Here is a 15,254-nt window from a genome sequence, read left to right as displayed (position 1 = left end):
TGAGCTTTAAGCCAACTATTTCACTCTCCACTTTCACTTTCATCAAGAGGCTTTTTAGTTCCTCTTCACTTTCTGGCATAAGGGTGGTGTCATCTGCTCTGATCACTGTGGCCAAAACTTTAAAAACTATGTTGAATAGTAGTGGTGAGAGTGAGCACCCTTGTCTTGTTCCTGACTTTAAGGGAAATGCTTTCAGTTTTTCACCATTGAGGATAATGCTTGCTGTGGGATTGTCATATATAGCTTTTATTATGTTGAGGATATCTTCCTTCTATTCCTGCTTTCTGGAGGGTTTTTAATCATAAATGAATGTTGAATTTTGTCAAAGGCTTTCTCTGCATCCATTGAGATAATCATATGGGTTTCATCTTTCAATTTGTTAATGTGGTTTATTACATTAATGGATTTGCGGATATTGAGGAATCGTTGCATCCCTGGGATAAAGCCCCCTTGGTCATGATGTATGATCTTTTTAATGTGTTGTTTGGTTCTGTTTGCTAGAATTTTGTTAAGGATTTTTGCATCTATGTTCATCGGTGATATTGGCCTGCAGTTGTCTTTTTTTGTGGCATCTCTGTTTGGTTTTAAAGTGATGGTGGCCTCATAGAATGAGTTTGGAAGTTTACCTTCCTCTGCAATTTTCTGAAAGAATTTGAGTGGGATAGGTGTTAGCTCTTCTATAAATTTTTGGTAATATTCAGCTGTGAAGCTGTCTGGTCCTGGGCTTTTGTTTGCTGGACGATTTCTTATTACAGTTTCGATTTCTATGCTTGTGATGAGTCTGTTAAGATTTTCTATTTCTTCCTGGTTCAGTTTTGTAAAGTTGTACTTTTCTACTAATTTGTCCATTTCTTCGAAGTTGTCTATTTTATTGGCATATAGTTGCTGATAGTAGTCTCTTAGGATCCTTTATATTTCTGTGTTGTCTGTTATGATCTCTCCACTTTCATTTTTAATTTTGTTGATTTGATTCTTCTCCCTTTGTTTCATGATGAGTCTGGTTAATGGTTTGTAAATTTTATTTATAATCTCAAAAGCCAGCTTTTAGCTTTGTTGATTTTTGCTATGGTCTCTTTTGTTTCCTTTGCATTTATTTCTGCCCTAATTTTTAAGATTTCTTTGCTTGTACTAACCCTGGGGTTCTTCATTTCTTCCTTTTCTAGTTGCTTTAGGTATAGAGTTAGGTTATTTATTTGATTTTTTTTCTTGTTTCTTGAGGTATGCCTGTATTGCTATGAACCTTCCCCTTAGCACTGCTTTTACAGTGTCCCATAGGTTTTGGGTTGTTGTGTTTCCATTTTCTTTCGTTTCTATGCATATTTTGATTTCTTCTTTGTGATTTGTTGGTTATCCAGCAGCATGTTTTTCAGCCTCCATATGTTGGAATTTTTAGTAGTTTTTCTCCTGTAATTGTGGTCAGAAAAGATGCTTGGAAAGATTTCATTTTTTTTTGAATTTACCAAGGCTAGATTTATGGCCCAGGATGTGATCTATCCTGGAGAAGATTGCGTGTGCACTTGAGAAAAAGGCAAAATTCACTGTTTTGGGGTGAAATGTCCTATAGATACCAATTAGGTCTAACTGATCCATTGTATCACTTAAAGTTGTGTTTCCTTGTTAATTTTCTGTTTAGTTGATCTATGCACAGGCGTGAGTGGGGTATTAAAGTCTCCCACTCCTGCTGTGTTATTGTTAATTTTCCCTTTCATCCTTGTTAGCATTTGCCTTACATATTGCAGTGCTCCTATGTTGGGTGCATATATAATTGTTATATCTTCTTATTGGCTTGATCCTTTGATCATTATGTAGTGTCCTTCTTTGTCTCTTTTCACAGCCTTTATTTTAAAGTCTACTTTATCTGACATGAATATTGCTACTCCCATTTTCTTTTGGCCTCTATTTCCATGGAATATCTTTTTCCAGCCCTTCACCTTCCATCTGTATGTGATCTTACAACATATATTGGAGTCTTGCTTTTGTATCCATTCAGCCAGTCTTTGTCTTATGGTTGAGGCATTCAACCCATTTACATTTAGGATAATTATTGATCAGTATACTCCTTTTGCCATTTACTTTGTTGTTTTGGGTTTGAGTTAAACACCCTTTCTGTGTTTCCTGTCTAGAAAAGATCCTTTAGCATTTGTTGGAGAGCACCACCAAACTGGCTTTACAGCAAATGCCAAAGGAACTTCTCTATGCAGGAAACACAAGGGAAGAAAAAGATCTACAGAAAATAAACCCAAAACAACTAAGAAAATGGTACTTGGATCAAACATATTGATAATCACCTCAAATGTAAATGCATGACAATCGCCAGCCTCCACTTACCAGGTCACTCTGCTTCACCCTTGCAAATAATTTGTTCCTATTTTATATTGTTAGGTTAATCATGTTTCCATAATCATTTGCAATTGTAACAGTCTTTTATTTTTTGTCTGGCTATTTATTGTGAAAACTGACAAGAATCTTTTACCTTTGTGATTATGTAGTTCAGTTCAGTTCAGTTCAGTCACTCAGTCGTGTCTGACTCTTTGCGACCTCATGAATTGCAGCATGCCAGGCCTCCCGGTCCATCACCAACTTCTGGGGTTCACTCACACTCACATCCATCGAGTCGGTGATGCCATCCAGCCATCTCATCCTCTGTCGTCCCCTTCTCCTCCTGCCCCCAATCCCTCCCAGCATCAGAGTCTTTTCCAGTGAGTCAACTCTTCACATGAGGTGCCCAAAGTACTGGAGTTTCAGCTTTAGCATCATTCCTTCCAAAGAAATCCCAGGGCTCATCTCCTTCAGAATGAAGTGGTTGGATCTCCTTGCAGTCCAAGGGACTCTCAAGAGTCTTCTCCAACACCACAGTTCAAAAGCATTAATTCTTCAGCACTCAGCTTTCTTCACAGCCCAACTCTCACATCCATACATGACCAGTGGAAAAACCATAGCCTTGACTAGATAGCTTCTCCTGGCTGCCCCTGATCTTGGACGCGGGGTAGCTCCTCCCAGCCGCCACCACTGACCTCGGACGCAGGGTAGCTCCTCTCTGCCGTTTCTGCGCTGTTGCAGCCTAGCACTCTAGGCTGCTGCCTCTGACCTCGGATGTGGGGTAGCTCCTCTTGACTGCGCCTAGTGAGCCAGCTCGCAGCTGCCTGGAGAAGCCACCTCGCGCCCAAGGCCAGGGGTGGTGACCTTGAGGAGCCACCCCGAGCAAGAGGCCAGGGGTGGCAGCTGGGAGGAGCCACCACGCCCGAGGCCAGGGCCAGCGGCCAGGAGGAGAAACCCGAGGAGCGGTGGCTGCGCAGGCACAGTAGGGCCTAGATGAGCTATCCCACATTGAAGGTCAGGAATGGTGGTGGTAAGGAGATAGCCCTCGTCCAAGGTAAGGATCAGCAGCTGTGCTTTGCTGGAGCAGCCGTGAAGACATACCCCATGCCCAAGCTAAGAGAAACCCAAGTAAGATGGTAGGTGTTGCAAGAGGGCATCAGAGGGCAGACACACTGAAACCATACTCACAGAAAACTAGTCAGTCTAATCACACTAGGACCACAGGCTTGTCTAACTCAATGAAACCAGCCACGCCTGCGGGGCAACCCAAGAAGGGCGGGTCATGGTGGAGAGGCCTGACAGAATGTAGTCCACTGGAGAAGGGAATGGCAAACCACTTCAGTATTCTTGCCTTAGGAACCCCATGAACAGTATAAAAAGGCAAAATGATAGGATACTGAAAGAGGAACTCCCCAGGTCATTAGGTGCCCAATTTGCTACTGGAGATCAGTGGAGAAATAACTCCAGAAAAAATGAAGGGATGGAGCCAAAGCAAATAATACCCAGTTGTGGATGTGACTGGTGATAGAAGCAAGATCCGATGCTGTAAAGAGCAATATTGCATAGGAACCTGGAATGTCAGGTCCATGAATCAAGGCAAATTGGAAGTAGTCAAACAAGAGATGGCAAGGGTGAACATCGATATTCTAGGAATCAGCAAACTAAAATAGACTGGAATAGGTTGATTTAACTCAGATGATCATTACATCTACTACTGCGGGCAGGAATCCTTCAGAAGAAATGGAGTAGTCATCATGGTCAACAAAAGAGTCCGAAATGCAGTACTTGGATGCAGTACTTGGATACAATCTCAAAAACGACAGAATGATCTCTGTTCATCTCCAAGGCAAACCATTCAATATCACAGTTATCCAAGTCTATGCCCCAAACAGTAACGCTGAAGAAACTGAAGTAGAACGGTTTTATGAAGACCTACAAGACCTTTTAGAACGAACACCCAAAAAAGATGTCCTTTTCATTATAGGGGACTGGAATGCAAAAGTAGGAAGTCAAGAAACACCTGGAATAACAGGCAAATTTGGCCTTGGAATGCAGAATGAAGCAGGGCAAAGACTAATAGAGTTTTGCCAAGAAAATGCACTGGTCATAGCAAACACCCTTTTCCAACAACACCAGAGAAGACTCTACACATGGACATCACCAGATGGTCAACACCGAAATCACATTGATTATATTCTTTGCAGCCAAAGATGGAGACGCTCTATACAGTCACAAAAACAAGACCAGGAGCTGACTATGGCTCAGATCATGAACTCCTTATTGCCAAATTCAGACTTAAATGGAAGAAAGTAGGGAAAACCTCTAGACCATTCAGGTATGACCTAAATCCAATCCCTTATGATTATACAGTGGAAGTGAGAAATAGATTTAAGGGTCTAGATCTAATAGATAGAGTGCCTGATGAACTATGGACTGAGGTTCATGACATTGTACAGGAGACAGGGCTCAAGACCATCCCCGTGGAAAAGAAATGCAAACAAGCAAAATGGCTGTCTGGGGAGGCCTTTTCACAAACAGCTGTGAAAAGAAGAGAAGCAAAAAGCAAAGGAGAAAAGGAAAGATATAAGCATCTGAATGCAGAGTTCCAAAGAATAGCAAGAAGAGATAAGAAAGACTTCTTCAGCGATCAATGCAAAGAAATAGAGGAAAAGAACAGAATGAGAAAAACTAGAGATCTCTTCAAGAAAACGAGAGATACCAAGGGAACATTTCATGCAAAGATGGGCTCAATAAAGGACAGAAATGGTATGGACCTAACAGAAGCAGAAGATATTAAGAAGAGGTGGCAAGAATACATGGAAGAACTGTACAAAAAAGATCTTCATGACCCAGATAATCATGAGGATGTGATCACTCATCTAGAGCCAGACATCTTGGAATGTGAAGTCAAGTGGGCCTTAGAAAACATCACTATGAACAAAGCTAGTGGAGGTGATGGAATTCCAGTTGAGCTATTTCAAATCCTGGAAGATGATGCTGTGAAAGTGCTGCACTCAATATGCCAGCAAATTTGGAAAACTCAGCAGTGGCCACAACATTGGAAAAGGTCAGTTTTCACTCCAATTCCAAAGAAAGGCAATGCCAAAGAATGCTCAAACTACCGCACATTTGCACTTATCTCACATGCTAGTAAAGTGATGCTCAAAATTCTCCAAGCCAGCCTACAGCAATACATGAACCATGAACTTCCTGATGTTCAAGCTGGTTTTAGAAAAGGCAGAGGAATCTGAGATCTAATTGCCAACATCCGCTGGATCATGGAAAAAGCAAGAGAGTTCCAGTAAAACATCTATTTCTGCCTATTGACTATGCCAAAGGCTTTGACTGTGTGGATCACAATAAACTGTGGAAAATTGTGAAAGAGATGGGAATACCAGACCACCTGACCTGCCTCTTGAGAAATCTGTATGCAGGTCAGGAAGCAACAGTTAGAACTGGACATGGAACAACAGACTGGCTCCAAATAGGAAAAGGAGTACGTCAAAGCTGTATATTGTCACCCTGCTTATTTAACTTATATGCAGTGTACATCATGAGAAACGCTGGACTGGAAGAAGCACAGGCTGGAATCAAGATTGCTGGGAGAAATATCAATAACCTCAGGTATGCAGATGACACCACCCTTATGGCAGAAAGTGAAGAGGAGCTAAAAAGCCTCTAGATGAAAGTGAAAGAGGAGAGTGAAAAAGTTGGCTTAAAGCTCAACATTCAGAAAACGAAGATATGGCATCTTGTCCCATCACTTCATGGGAAATAGATGGGGAAACAGTAGAAACAGTGTCAGACTTTATTTTTTTGGGCTCCAAAATCACTGCAGGTGGTGGCTGCAGCCATGAAATTAAAAGACGTTTACTCCTTGGAAGAAAAGTTATGACCAACCTAGATAGTACATTCAAAAGCAGAAACATTACTTTGCCGACTAGGTCCTTCTAGTGAAGGCTATTGTTTTTCCTGTGGTCATGTATGGATGTGAGAGTTGGAATGAGGAGAAGGCTGAGTGCCGAAGAATTGATGCTTTTGAACTCTGGTGTTGGAGAAGACTCTTGAGAGTCCCTTGGACTGCAAGGAGATCCAACCAGTCCATTCTGAAGGAGATCAACCCTGGGATTTCTTTGGAAGGAATGATGCTAAAGCTGAAACTCCAGTACTTTGGCCACCTTATATGCAGAGTTGACTCATTGTAAAAGACTGTGATGCTGGGAGGGATTGGGGACTGGAGGCGAAGGGGACGACCCAGAATGAGATGGCTGGATGGCATCACGGACTCGATGGAAGTGAGTCTGAGTGAACTCTGGAAGATGGTGATGGACAGGGAGGCCTGGCATGCTGCGATTCATGGGGTCGTAAAAAGTCGGACATGACTGAGCGACTGAACTGAACTGAACTGACTAGACGGACCTTTGTTGGCAAAGTAATGTCTCTGCTTTTCAATATACTACTAGGTTGGTCATAACTTTTCTTCCAAGGAGTAAGCGTCTTTTAATTTCATGGCTGCAGTAACCACCTGCAGTGATTTTGGAGCCCAAAAAAATAAAGTCTGACACTGTTTCTACTGTTTCCCCATCTATTTCCCATGAAGTGATGGGACCAGATGCCATAATCTTTGTTTTCTGAATGTTGAGCTTTAAGCCAACTTTTTCACTCTCCTCTTTCACTTTCATCAAGAGGCTTTTTAGCTCCTCTTCACTTTCTGCCATAAGGGTGGTGTCATCTGCATATCTGAGGTTATTGATACTTCTCCCGGCAATCTTGATTCCAGCCTGTGCTTCTTCCAGCCCAGCATTTTCATGGCGTACTCTGCATATAAGTTAAATAAGCAGGGTGACAATATACAGCCTTGATGTACTCCTTTTCCTATTTGGAACCCGTCTGTTGTTCCATGTCCAGTTCTAACTGTTGCTTCCTGACTTGCATATAGGTTTTTCAAGAGGCCAGTTGGTCTGGTATTCCCATCTCTTTCAGAATTTTCCACAGTTTGTGATCCACCCAGTTAAAGCCTTTGGCATAGTCAATAAGGCAGAAATAGATATTTTCTGAAACTCTCTTGCTTTTTCCATGATCCAGCAGATGTTGGCAATTTGATCTCTGATTCCTCTGCCTTTTCTAAAACCAGCTTGAACATCAGGAAGTTCATGGTTCATGTGTTGCTTAACCTGGCTTGGAGAATTTTGAGCATTACTTTGCTAGCTTGTGAGATAAGTGCAAATGTGCGGTAGTTTGAGCATTCTTTGGCATTGCCTTTCTTTGGAATTGGAATGAAAACTGACCTTTTCCTATTTTTGGCCACTGCTGAGTTTTCCAAATTTGCTGGCATATTGAGTGCAGCACTTTCACAGCATCATCTTTCAGGATTTGAAATAGCTCAACTGGAATTGCATCACCTCCACTAGCTTTGTACGTGGTGATGCTTTCTAGGGCCCACTTGACTTCACATTCCAGGATGTCTGGCTCTAGAAGAGTGACCACATCATCATGATTATCTTGGTCATGAAGATCTTTTCTGTACAGTACTTCTGTGTATTCTTACCACCTCTTCTTAATATCTTCGGCTTCTGTTACACCCATAACATTTCTGTGTGATTATGTAACTATTACTCAATACCATTGTGTCGTGATTGGTGAACAGAAAAATAATAGTACTCTGTATCACCGAAACTACCATTTCATAGAAAAACCTGTAATCACTTTTTAAAATGCAGATACATAACAGAATTTTCTTCGAATTTTTTTTTTAAATACACATGCACAGGTATTGCTTTTTTTCCTCCAGAGCTCCAGATACGTTTCTAGTGAACCACCATAGTTAAAAAACAATTGGACGATGTGATGATTTTTTACTTTTATCTAGTTTGTTCACTTCTGATATTTACTATTCACTGTTCCCATTTCGTTTAGTCTTTGTTTTTCAGTTTCTTAACCTCTTTTTTTGCTCTTTTTCTCCCCTTCTTCAAGTGTAGCAGAAATGCTTTTGTGTATGTGTATATGCATGTATATATAATATGCATATCATATACTTATATATTCTAGAATATTCACGAATTTGTGCCTAAATAAAAAATGTATAACACTGCGATTTCAGTTGTTTAACTAAGTATGAATAGAATGCTAGACTTTTAATTAAAAAATAGATATGCAACAAACGAGAAAGGTGTACTGTACAGCACAGGGAACTTTACTTAATGCCTCCAGAGAAACCTGCATGCAGGTCAGGAAACAACAGTTAGAACTGGATATGGAACAACAGACGGGTTCCAAATAGGAAAAGGAGTACATCAAGGCTGTATATCGTCACTCTGCTTATGTAACTTATATGCAGAGTACCTCATGAGAAACGCTGCGGTGGAAGAAGCACAGGCTGGAATCAAGATTGCCGGGAGAAGTATCAATAACCTCAGATATGCAGATGACACCACCCTTATGGCAGAAAGTGAAGAGGAACTAAAAGCCTCTTGATGAAAGTGAAAGAGGAGAGTGAAAAAGTTGGCTTAAAGCTCAACATTCAGAAAACGAAGATCATGGCATCTGGTCCCATCACTTCATGGGACATAGATGGGGAAACAGTGGAAACAGTGTCAGACTATATTTTTTGGGGCTCCAAAATCACTACAGATGGTGACTGTAGCCAAGAAATGAAAAGATGCTTACTCGTGGAAGGAAAGTTATGACCAACCTAGTAGCATATTGAAAAGCAGACATGTTACTTTGCCAACAATGGTCCGTGTAGTCAAGGCTATGGTTTTTCCAGTGGTCATGTATGGATGTGAGAGTTGGACTGTGAAGAACACTGAGTGCTGAAGAATTGATGCTTTTGAACTGTGATGTTGGAGAAGACTCTTGAGAGTCCCTTGGACTGCAAGGAGATCCAACCATTCCATTCTAAAGGAGATGAGCCCTGGGATTTCTTTTGAAGGAATGATGCTAAAGCTGAAACTCCAGTACTTTGGGCAGCTCATGCAAAGAGTTGACTCATTGGAAAAGACTGTGATGCTGGGAGGGATTGGGGGCAGGAGGAGAAGGGGACACCAGAGGATGAGATGGCTGGATGGCATCACTGACTCGATGGATGTGAGTGTGAGTGAACTCCGGGATTTGGTGATGGACAGGGAGGCCTGGTGTGCTGCGATTCATGGGGTCGCAAAGAGTCAGACACAACTGAGTGAATGGAACCTAACTGAATTACCTATAATAGAAAAAATTTCAAAAATAATATTTGTGTGTATGTACTCCTGAATCACATTGTTCTGCACCTAAAGCACTCTTAGCCAACCGTACCTCCATAATAAATATAATAAGAAAAAGTAAGCAACTTTTTAAGAAAATAATGTGGTCATCACCTGCTGGCAGTGTGATTCATGTAAATTTCAGCAGCTTTTTTGCCTCATATTCAACCCCCAAGAATGGGGTTTTGTAAGTCTCCCCATCTCCAGGACTGCGACCAGGACTGAAGGAAGGAAGTGTATGCCTTGTTCTTAGAACAGGAGGTCATCATGAGATGAAGTCAGAGCCCATGCTCTGAGGCTCCCAGAAGCCTGATGGTGTTGGGAATGGAGGCTCAGAGAATCCCCTGGGGAGGATCGAGAGGTCCACAGCCCTTCCTGCCCCAGTGACGGAAACCTGTCTTAGCTTAGATTCTGGCTGCTCTGGTCTGGCTTGCAAGGTCAGCTGTGCAGTGTTCAAGAAGGTGAGACTGGTGGTCTGAGACCAGAGATGAGGAATGGTCATTCTGTAGGTACCGGGAGGAAGACAGCTCAGTGCCCTTTCCCTCCCTCTATGCCCACCAGCCCTGCTCTGGTCAAATCCTGGTGAGCCCTGGGGACCCAGACAAGAATCAGACACTGGTCACTGCCAGAAGCAAACTGTAGGTCACCATGAAGAGGGAAGTGCTTGAGCACTGTGGCCCCAGTGGAAGTTTCCTGGACATGAGACTCCATAGGTGCGTCTGGCTGGAAACAACAGGAGACCTTGTTCTGAACCACAGGAGGCCTTGTCTTAGGGGCAGATCTGGGAAGCAGGGAGCAGAAGGAACAGGAGGAAGACAGGAGGTGAGGCCTGAGGCTGCATTTTGCAGACGGGGGAGTTTATATGGTCAAACATAAAGATTCCCATGAGCTTATCACTTACATCTAGAAATAAGGCAGTAGAAACTCAGAAGGAAGCAAGCACAGATTAAAGAGTTGAAAGGAGAGACGGTAAGAAAATCCAAAGAGAGTGCCAGGTGCCATCGTGATGTCCTGCACAGGGTCTGGCTTTAGGGGAGTGACAGTGGGCTAGAGCCCAGCCCACACTGCAGTCAGCCTGGCTCTCCCAATGACACTTTGCACTTCTTGTAGCTTCCGTCTTAGTGTCTCTTCTGCGAAAGAGACTGAGAGCCTGATGCCCTCTGGACACCCTGCCTTCTCGGGTGAGTGAAGTGATGCCTGTGAAAAACACCTGTTAAGTAGAGGAGAATGTGCCCTTCGTGACAGAATATGTGGCGATGGAGGTTGTGAAGGTGATGGTGGTGCGACAGTGGTGGTGTTAGTAATGCATGTGGAAGAGACGATGGTGGTGGTAGTGGTGGTATTGACGGTAGCTGTGTTGGTGATGATGGCTGTGATGACAGTGGTTGTGGTGTTGACAGGGATAATGATGATGCAAATGGAGTTGGTGGTGATGATGATGGTAGTGAGGATGGTATAGGCGGTGGTAATGATTATCAGTTTCCTGTTAACGCTGTTGGCATGGATGATGGCAGTTGTCCAGTGGTGGTACAGTTAGCCCTGGAGGTTTTGGTGGTGCTGCTGGAAGCGATGGTGCCGGAAGAGGTTGGAGTGTTAGAGGTCACCATGAAGGTGATAGTGCTGGTGATTCTGGTGGTGCTTGTGGTGGTGGAGATAGTGTTGTTGGTGGCAGAGGGGGAAATGTCAGCGGTAGACGAGCTGCTGTTGGTTTTCATGGTGGTGAAGGTGGTGAGATTTGGGTAATAGTAGAGGTGTTGGTGTTGTGATGGTGTGGATGTAACCGTTGAGAGAGTTCTTGTATGCACTGGTGTTAGAAGTGGTATTGATGTTGGAGGTGAAATCAGAAATGGGGAAATGGGAAATGAATACATTTTCAATAGGTTTCCCATATTTTTCTACCTTTGCTTCTTTTTTTTTTTTTGGTCCTCCTTCTCTACAAGAATGGTGTTTAAAAAAATTAATACGCTTTTAATTTTGATGGTGGTAGGAATGCAAATAGTGATAAAGAATGTGGTGGTTTTGGAAGAGGTACATGATGGGTAGGCTGTGGTAATGGTGGTAATTTTGGTGTTGCTGTTGGAGGTGTTGGTGTTAGAAGTGATGCAATGATGGGCTGAGGTGTTAGTGGCGATGATGGTGGTGCTGGAGGATTCATTATGGACTTGGAGGCAGTGGTATTGGAGGTGGTACAGGTGGAGATAGTGGTGGTGACATTGGTAATGGTGGTGGTGGTGGTGATGGTGCTGATGTGGGAGGTGTTGGTATTATAGATTATGCGATGACATGCCAAGATGTTAGTGGTGGTGATGGTGGTGTTGGGGCATTCATAACAGACTTGCAGGTGGTGGTGTTGGAGGTGATACAGGTGCGAGTATTGCTGGTGGCAGTTGTAACGGTGGCAATGGCAGTGGTGTTGGAGGTGTTGGTATTGGCTGAACAGTTGGCGGGTGAGGTGATGGCAGAGATGGCATCTGACCCTTATTGATCATTGATTAGAGACCCACATGCTGTACTCAATGTGATCTATTTGAATTATTTCTATTTAAACTTTATAACACCCCTTTGAGATAGACCATACATCATTATCAAATATTTTTATACAGGAGGCAGCTGAGGCTTATTGAGGCTGCCTCACTTGCCCAGTTTCACAGTGTTGGGAGTTAGCAGAGTCAGGAACCAGCCAGGCTGGCTCATCTAAAAGCCACACCCTCATCCCCTGTACTCAGGCACACATGGACACATGTCAGTAATCACACTGTTGACTGGTGACAGTCTCCTGCTGAGGGTGGAAGACAGAGCCCAGGACCAGGGCTCAGACACCCAGTCCCAGCCCCGAGGGAGGCCACAGGGACTCTGGTCTGGGGAAGAATAATCAAACCTGTGAGCTGGAGGATCTGGTCATCAAAGTGGGTCACGGCCTCGTCGTGCATGACCTGGCCTCCGAGGACAAACTCCAGGCGACCTTCAGCCACAAGCTGGCGGACCTTGGCATGGTGGGCAGAGAAAAATGCCACATTACGCCTTCCAGCTGAACCATTTTTGTTTTTTCGTCTTATGTCTACTGCGGCTCCTGGTCCTTCCTTCAGACTCCTCAGCCTCATTTCTTCTGCAAATATCAGGACACTGTCTGACCTGGTCAGCCCTGTGTCCAGCTCTGATAACAGCACCTGGCCATGGCTGATGCTTCATCAGGCATATATTCAGGTACACAACTTTTGTTTTGAAATAATTTCAAGGTTATGAAAGTGTTGCAAGGATTGTAAAAACGCTCCCCTCCCATAAATGTTTCCACAATTATTTTTCAGTTGATCAGTCATCTCTGACTCTTTATAACCCCATGGACTGAAGCACTGCAGGCTTCCCTGTCATTCACTGTCTCCCAGAGTTTGCTCAATCGGATGTCTACTGAGTTGGTGATGCCGTCTAAGCTCCTTATCCTCTGACATCCCCTTCTCCTCCTGCCTTCAATCTTATCCCGCATGAAGGTCTTTTCCAATGAGTTGGCTCTTCTCATGAGGTGGCCAAAGAACTGGAGTTTCAGCTTCCCCCAATTATCTCACTGTTAATATTGTTTACCCATTTCCTTAACACTATTTATTTATTTTAATCCAAGATATGGTTTACTTGAACCAATTGAAAATAAACGTTAGCAGCTTCATGTCCTTAATTCCATAGTTCACTAAGTCTTGAGCAAGAAGATCATTACAGCTCTTATATAATTAACTAAATCAGGAATTTAACATGAATCATGTTACTGATGAATTCACGTGCAGCTGCAGAGGCCAGCCCCATCCTGTGATGACACGAAGAGAGGGGAGGATCTGGATCTAGACTGCCCCTCCAAGGACCATGGCCTCTGACCCGCTGTGATACAGAATTAATCAGAAGGTTAAACCACAGGAACTCCTGCACACCATCCAGGAGCCAGTGTCTGTGGGAGCCATGCAGATTCATAAATGAAGTCAGAGGGTGTGAACAAAGGGTCACCCTGAGGTTGCCAGGGTCAAAGGTGACCCCATTCACACCAGCTGAGTGCCCAGCTGGGCTGCCAGAGCTGCAACTTTTCAGGAGGAACAAGAAAGGCAGGATCAAACACAAACCTGTCCTCTGGGCATGGGGCTGACCACAAACCTGTACTAAATGGACCCTGGGCATAGCTCAGTGCGATTGGGCTTCCTGGTCTATGCAGCTCCAACCTGGTCTCACAGTGCACAACCTAGGAGCTTCCTGAAGGGTCGTGCCCAGGACCCCCGGGGCATTGGCTCTCAGCTGCCTGGTGAGGACCCCCTGAGGGCAGCATTACCTGGCCTTTCTGCGTGTCTGAGGTGATGCCATCCCACCACAGCCGGAAATACTCCTGCTCCACGACGATGAACCTGCGCTTCTTCTCAAGGGTCAGTGCCTCTACCACGGAGTTGTAGACATTGGTGACATAAGCCTGCATGCTCTCCTGGGGTGGGGAGGGGGAGAGACCATCACTCCAGACCCGTGGGGGAAACCAGAGGGCGTGAACCAGGGACTGAGGAGGAACATCCAGGGAGACACAGTGTCCGGGGGCCACTGGCACTCCCCCCAAGCCTGTCCAGGCCCTGCAATCGGCTCCCCCTTCTCCTCCAACAAGGGAGCCTGGTGTCCATTCTGTGATGGACACACGGTGAGCCCTGCACTGAGACATGGACCCGGGCGGACAACTTTTGATGGGAGCCTGCCCCTGAGGAGAGTCATGAGGAGAGAGACACTCTACGTGACAGAGGGATGTGACAGCCCAGCCAAGGCCCTGGGCCAGCCCAGAGGGGTGTGCTGACCACTCCCACCTTGGAGGACAGACCAGTCGACAACAGGGCCCAAGGAGTGAGGTCCAGGGACCCTGATGGGCCTTCTTGGGATGAAATGATGGGGAAGCATGTGTCAAGGGCTGAGGCTGAGAGAAGCTTATCCTGCGAGTCATCTCTCTGGATTTATTTCATCCCCAGAGGCTGGGAGCCCCCAGGATGGAGCTGAGCATGCTCCCATCTGGGTCAGTCTGGTTCACCATGGTGCCCGGAGATGCTGATAAAGGAATGCAAGGAGCCCTGGGAGGGGGTGAGCGGGCAAGGAGGCGATGTTTGCTGACTTGGGCAGCACCCCACCCTGGGCCTCAGTGTCCCATCTCTAAACTGGGGGTGACGAGCATGCTTCTCACACATCAGCAGTTCCACACACAGGTGGGTGAGCACCCGCAGAGGCTGCCCAGTGAGCTGGAACGAGACTCAACCCTCAGCCTCAGGGCCTCTTGCTGCCCGACTCCCTTTAAAATGAGCGACTCACTTATTAACATCTCATGGAAAGTATTGTATTCACGATCACAGAGTGGTCCTATTCATTTATTTCCTTCCTCCTTCCAGAAAGAGCTTGTGCAGATCTGGGTATTCATTTCAGTTACCTGCCCCAGAAACTTATAAAAATCAGTCTTTCCCTCTTTTCCTCTGCCCTGGTTCATTCATTCACTCAGTGGAATTTCGAAGGACACCTTCCACACGCTGTGGCTGGGGACACATTCTCACCCCTGCCCACAGCCAGTCTACCTTAGTTGCTCTGTCGTGTCCGAATCTTTGTGACCCCATGGACTATAGCCCACCACACTCCTCTGTCCTTGGGATTCTCCAGGGAAGAATACTGATGTGGGTTACCATTTCCTTCTCCAGGGGGTCTTCC

The 15,254-nt window shown here is 44.8% G+C and overlaps 1 protein-coding gene across 1 annotated transcript in view; it reads right to left on the bottom strand.

The window, feature by feature from the left end:
- Positions 1 to 15,254, bottom strand: part of LOC138442753 (epididymis-specific alpha-mannosidase-like) — a 40,570-nt gene that overhangs the window by 24,962 nt on the left and 354 nt on the right. Inside the window, exons 2-3 of the mRNA XM_069594778.1 lie at positions 13,864 to 14,010; positions 12,439 to 12,544 (exon numbers count right to left, since the gene is read on the bottom strand). Of these exons, the coding sequence (XP_069450879.1) occupies positions 12,439 to 12,544; positions 13,864 to 14,010 (253 nt within the window). The remainder of the gene's footprint in view (positions 1 to 12,438; positions 12,545 to 13,863; positions 14,011 to 15,254) is intronic.

The sequence above is a fragment of the Ovis canadensis genome, chromosome 6 (genome assembly GCF_042477335.2).
Source record: "Ovis canadensis isolate MfBH-ARS-UI-01 breed Bighorn chromosome 6, ARS-UI_OviCan_v2, whole genome shotgun sequence".
Taxonomy (NCBI): domain Eukaryota; kingdom Metazoa; phylum Chordata; class Mammalia; order Artiodactyla; family Bovidae; genus Ovis; species Ovis canadensis.
Note: the sequence above shows the minus strand (reverse complement) of the source record. Positions and strands in the feature narration are given on the sequence as shown.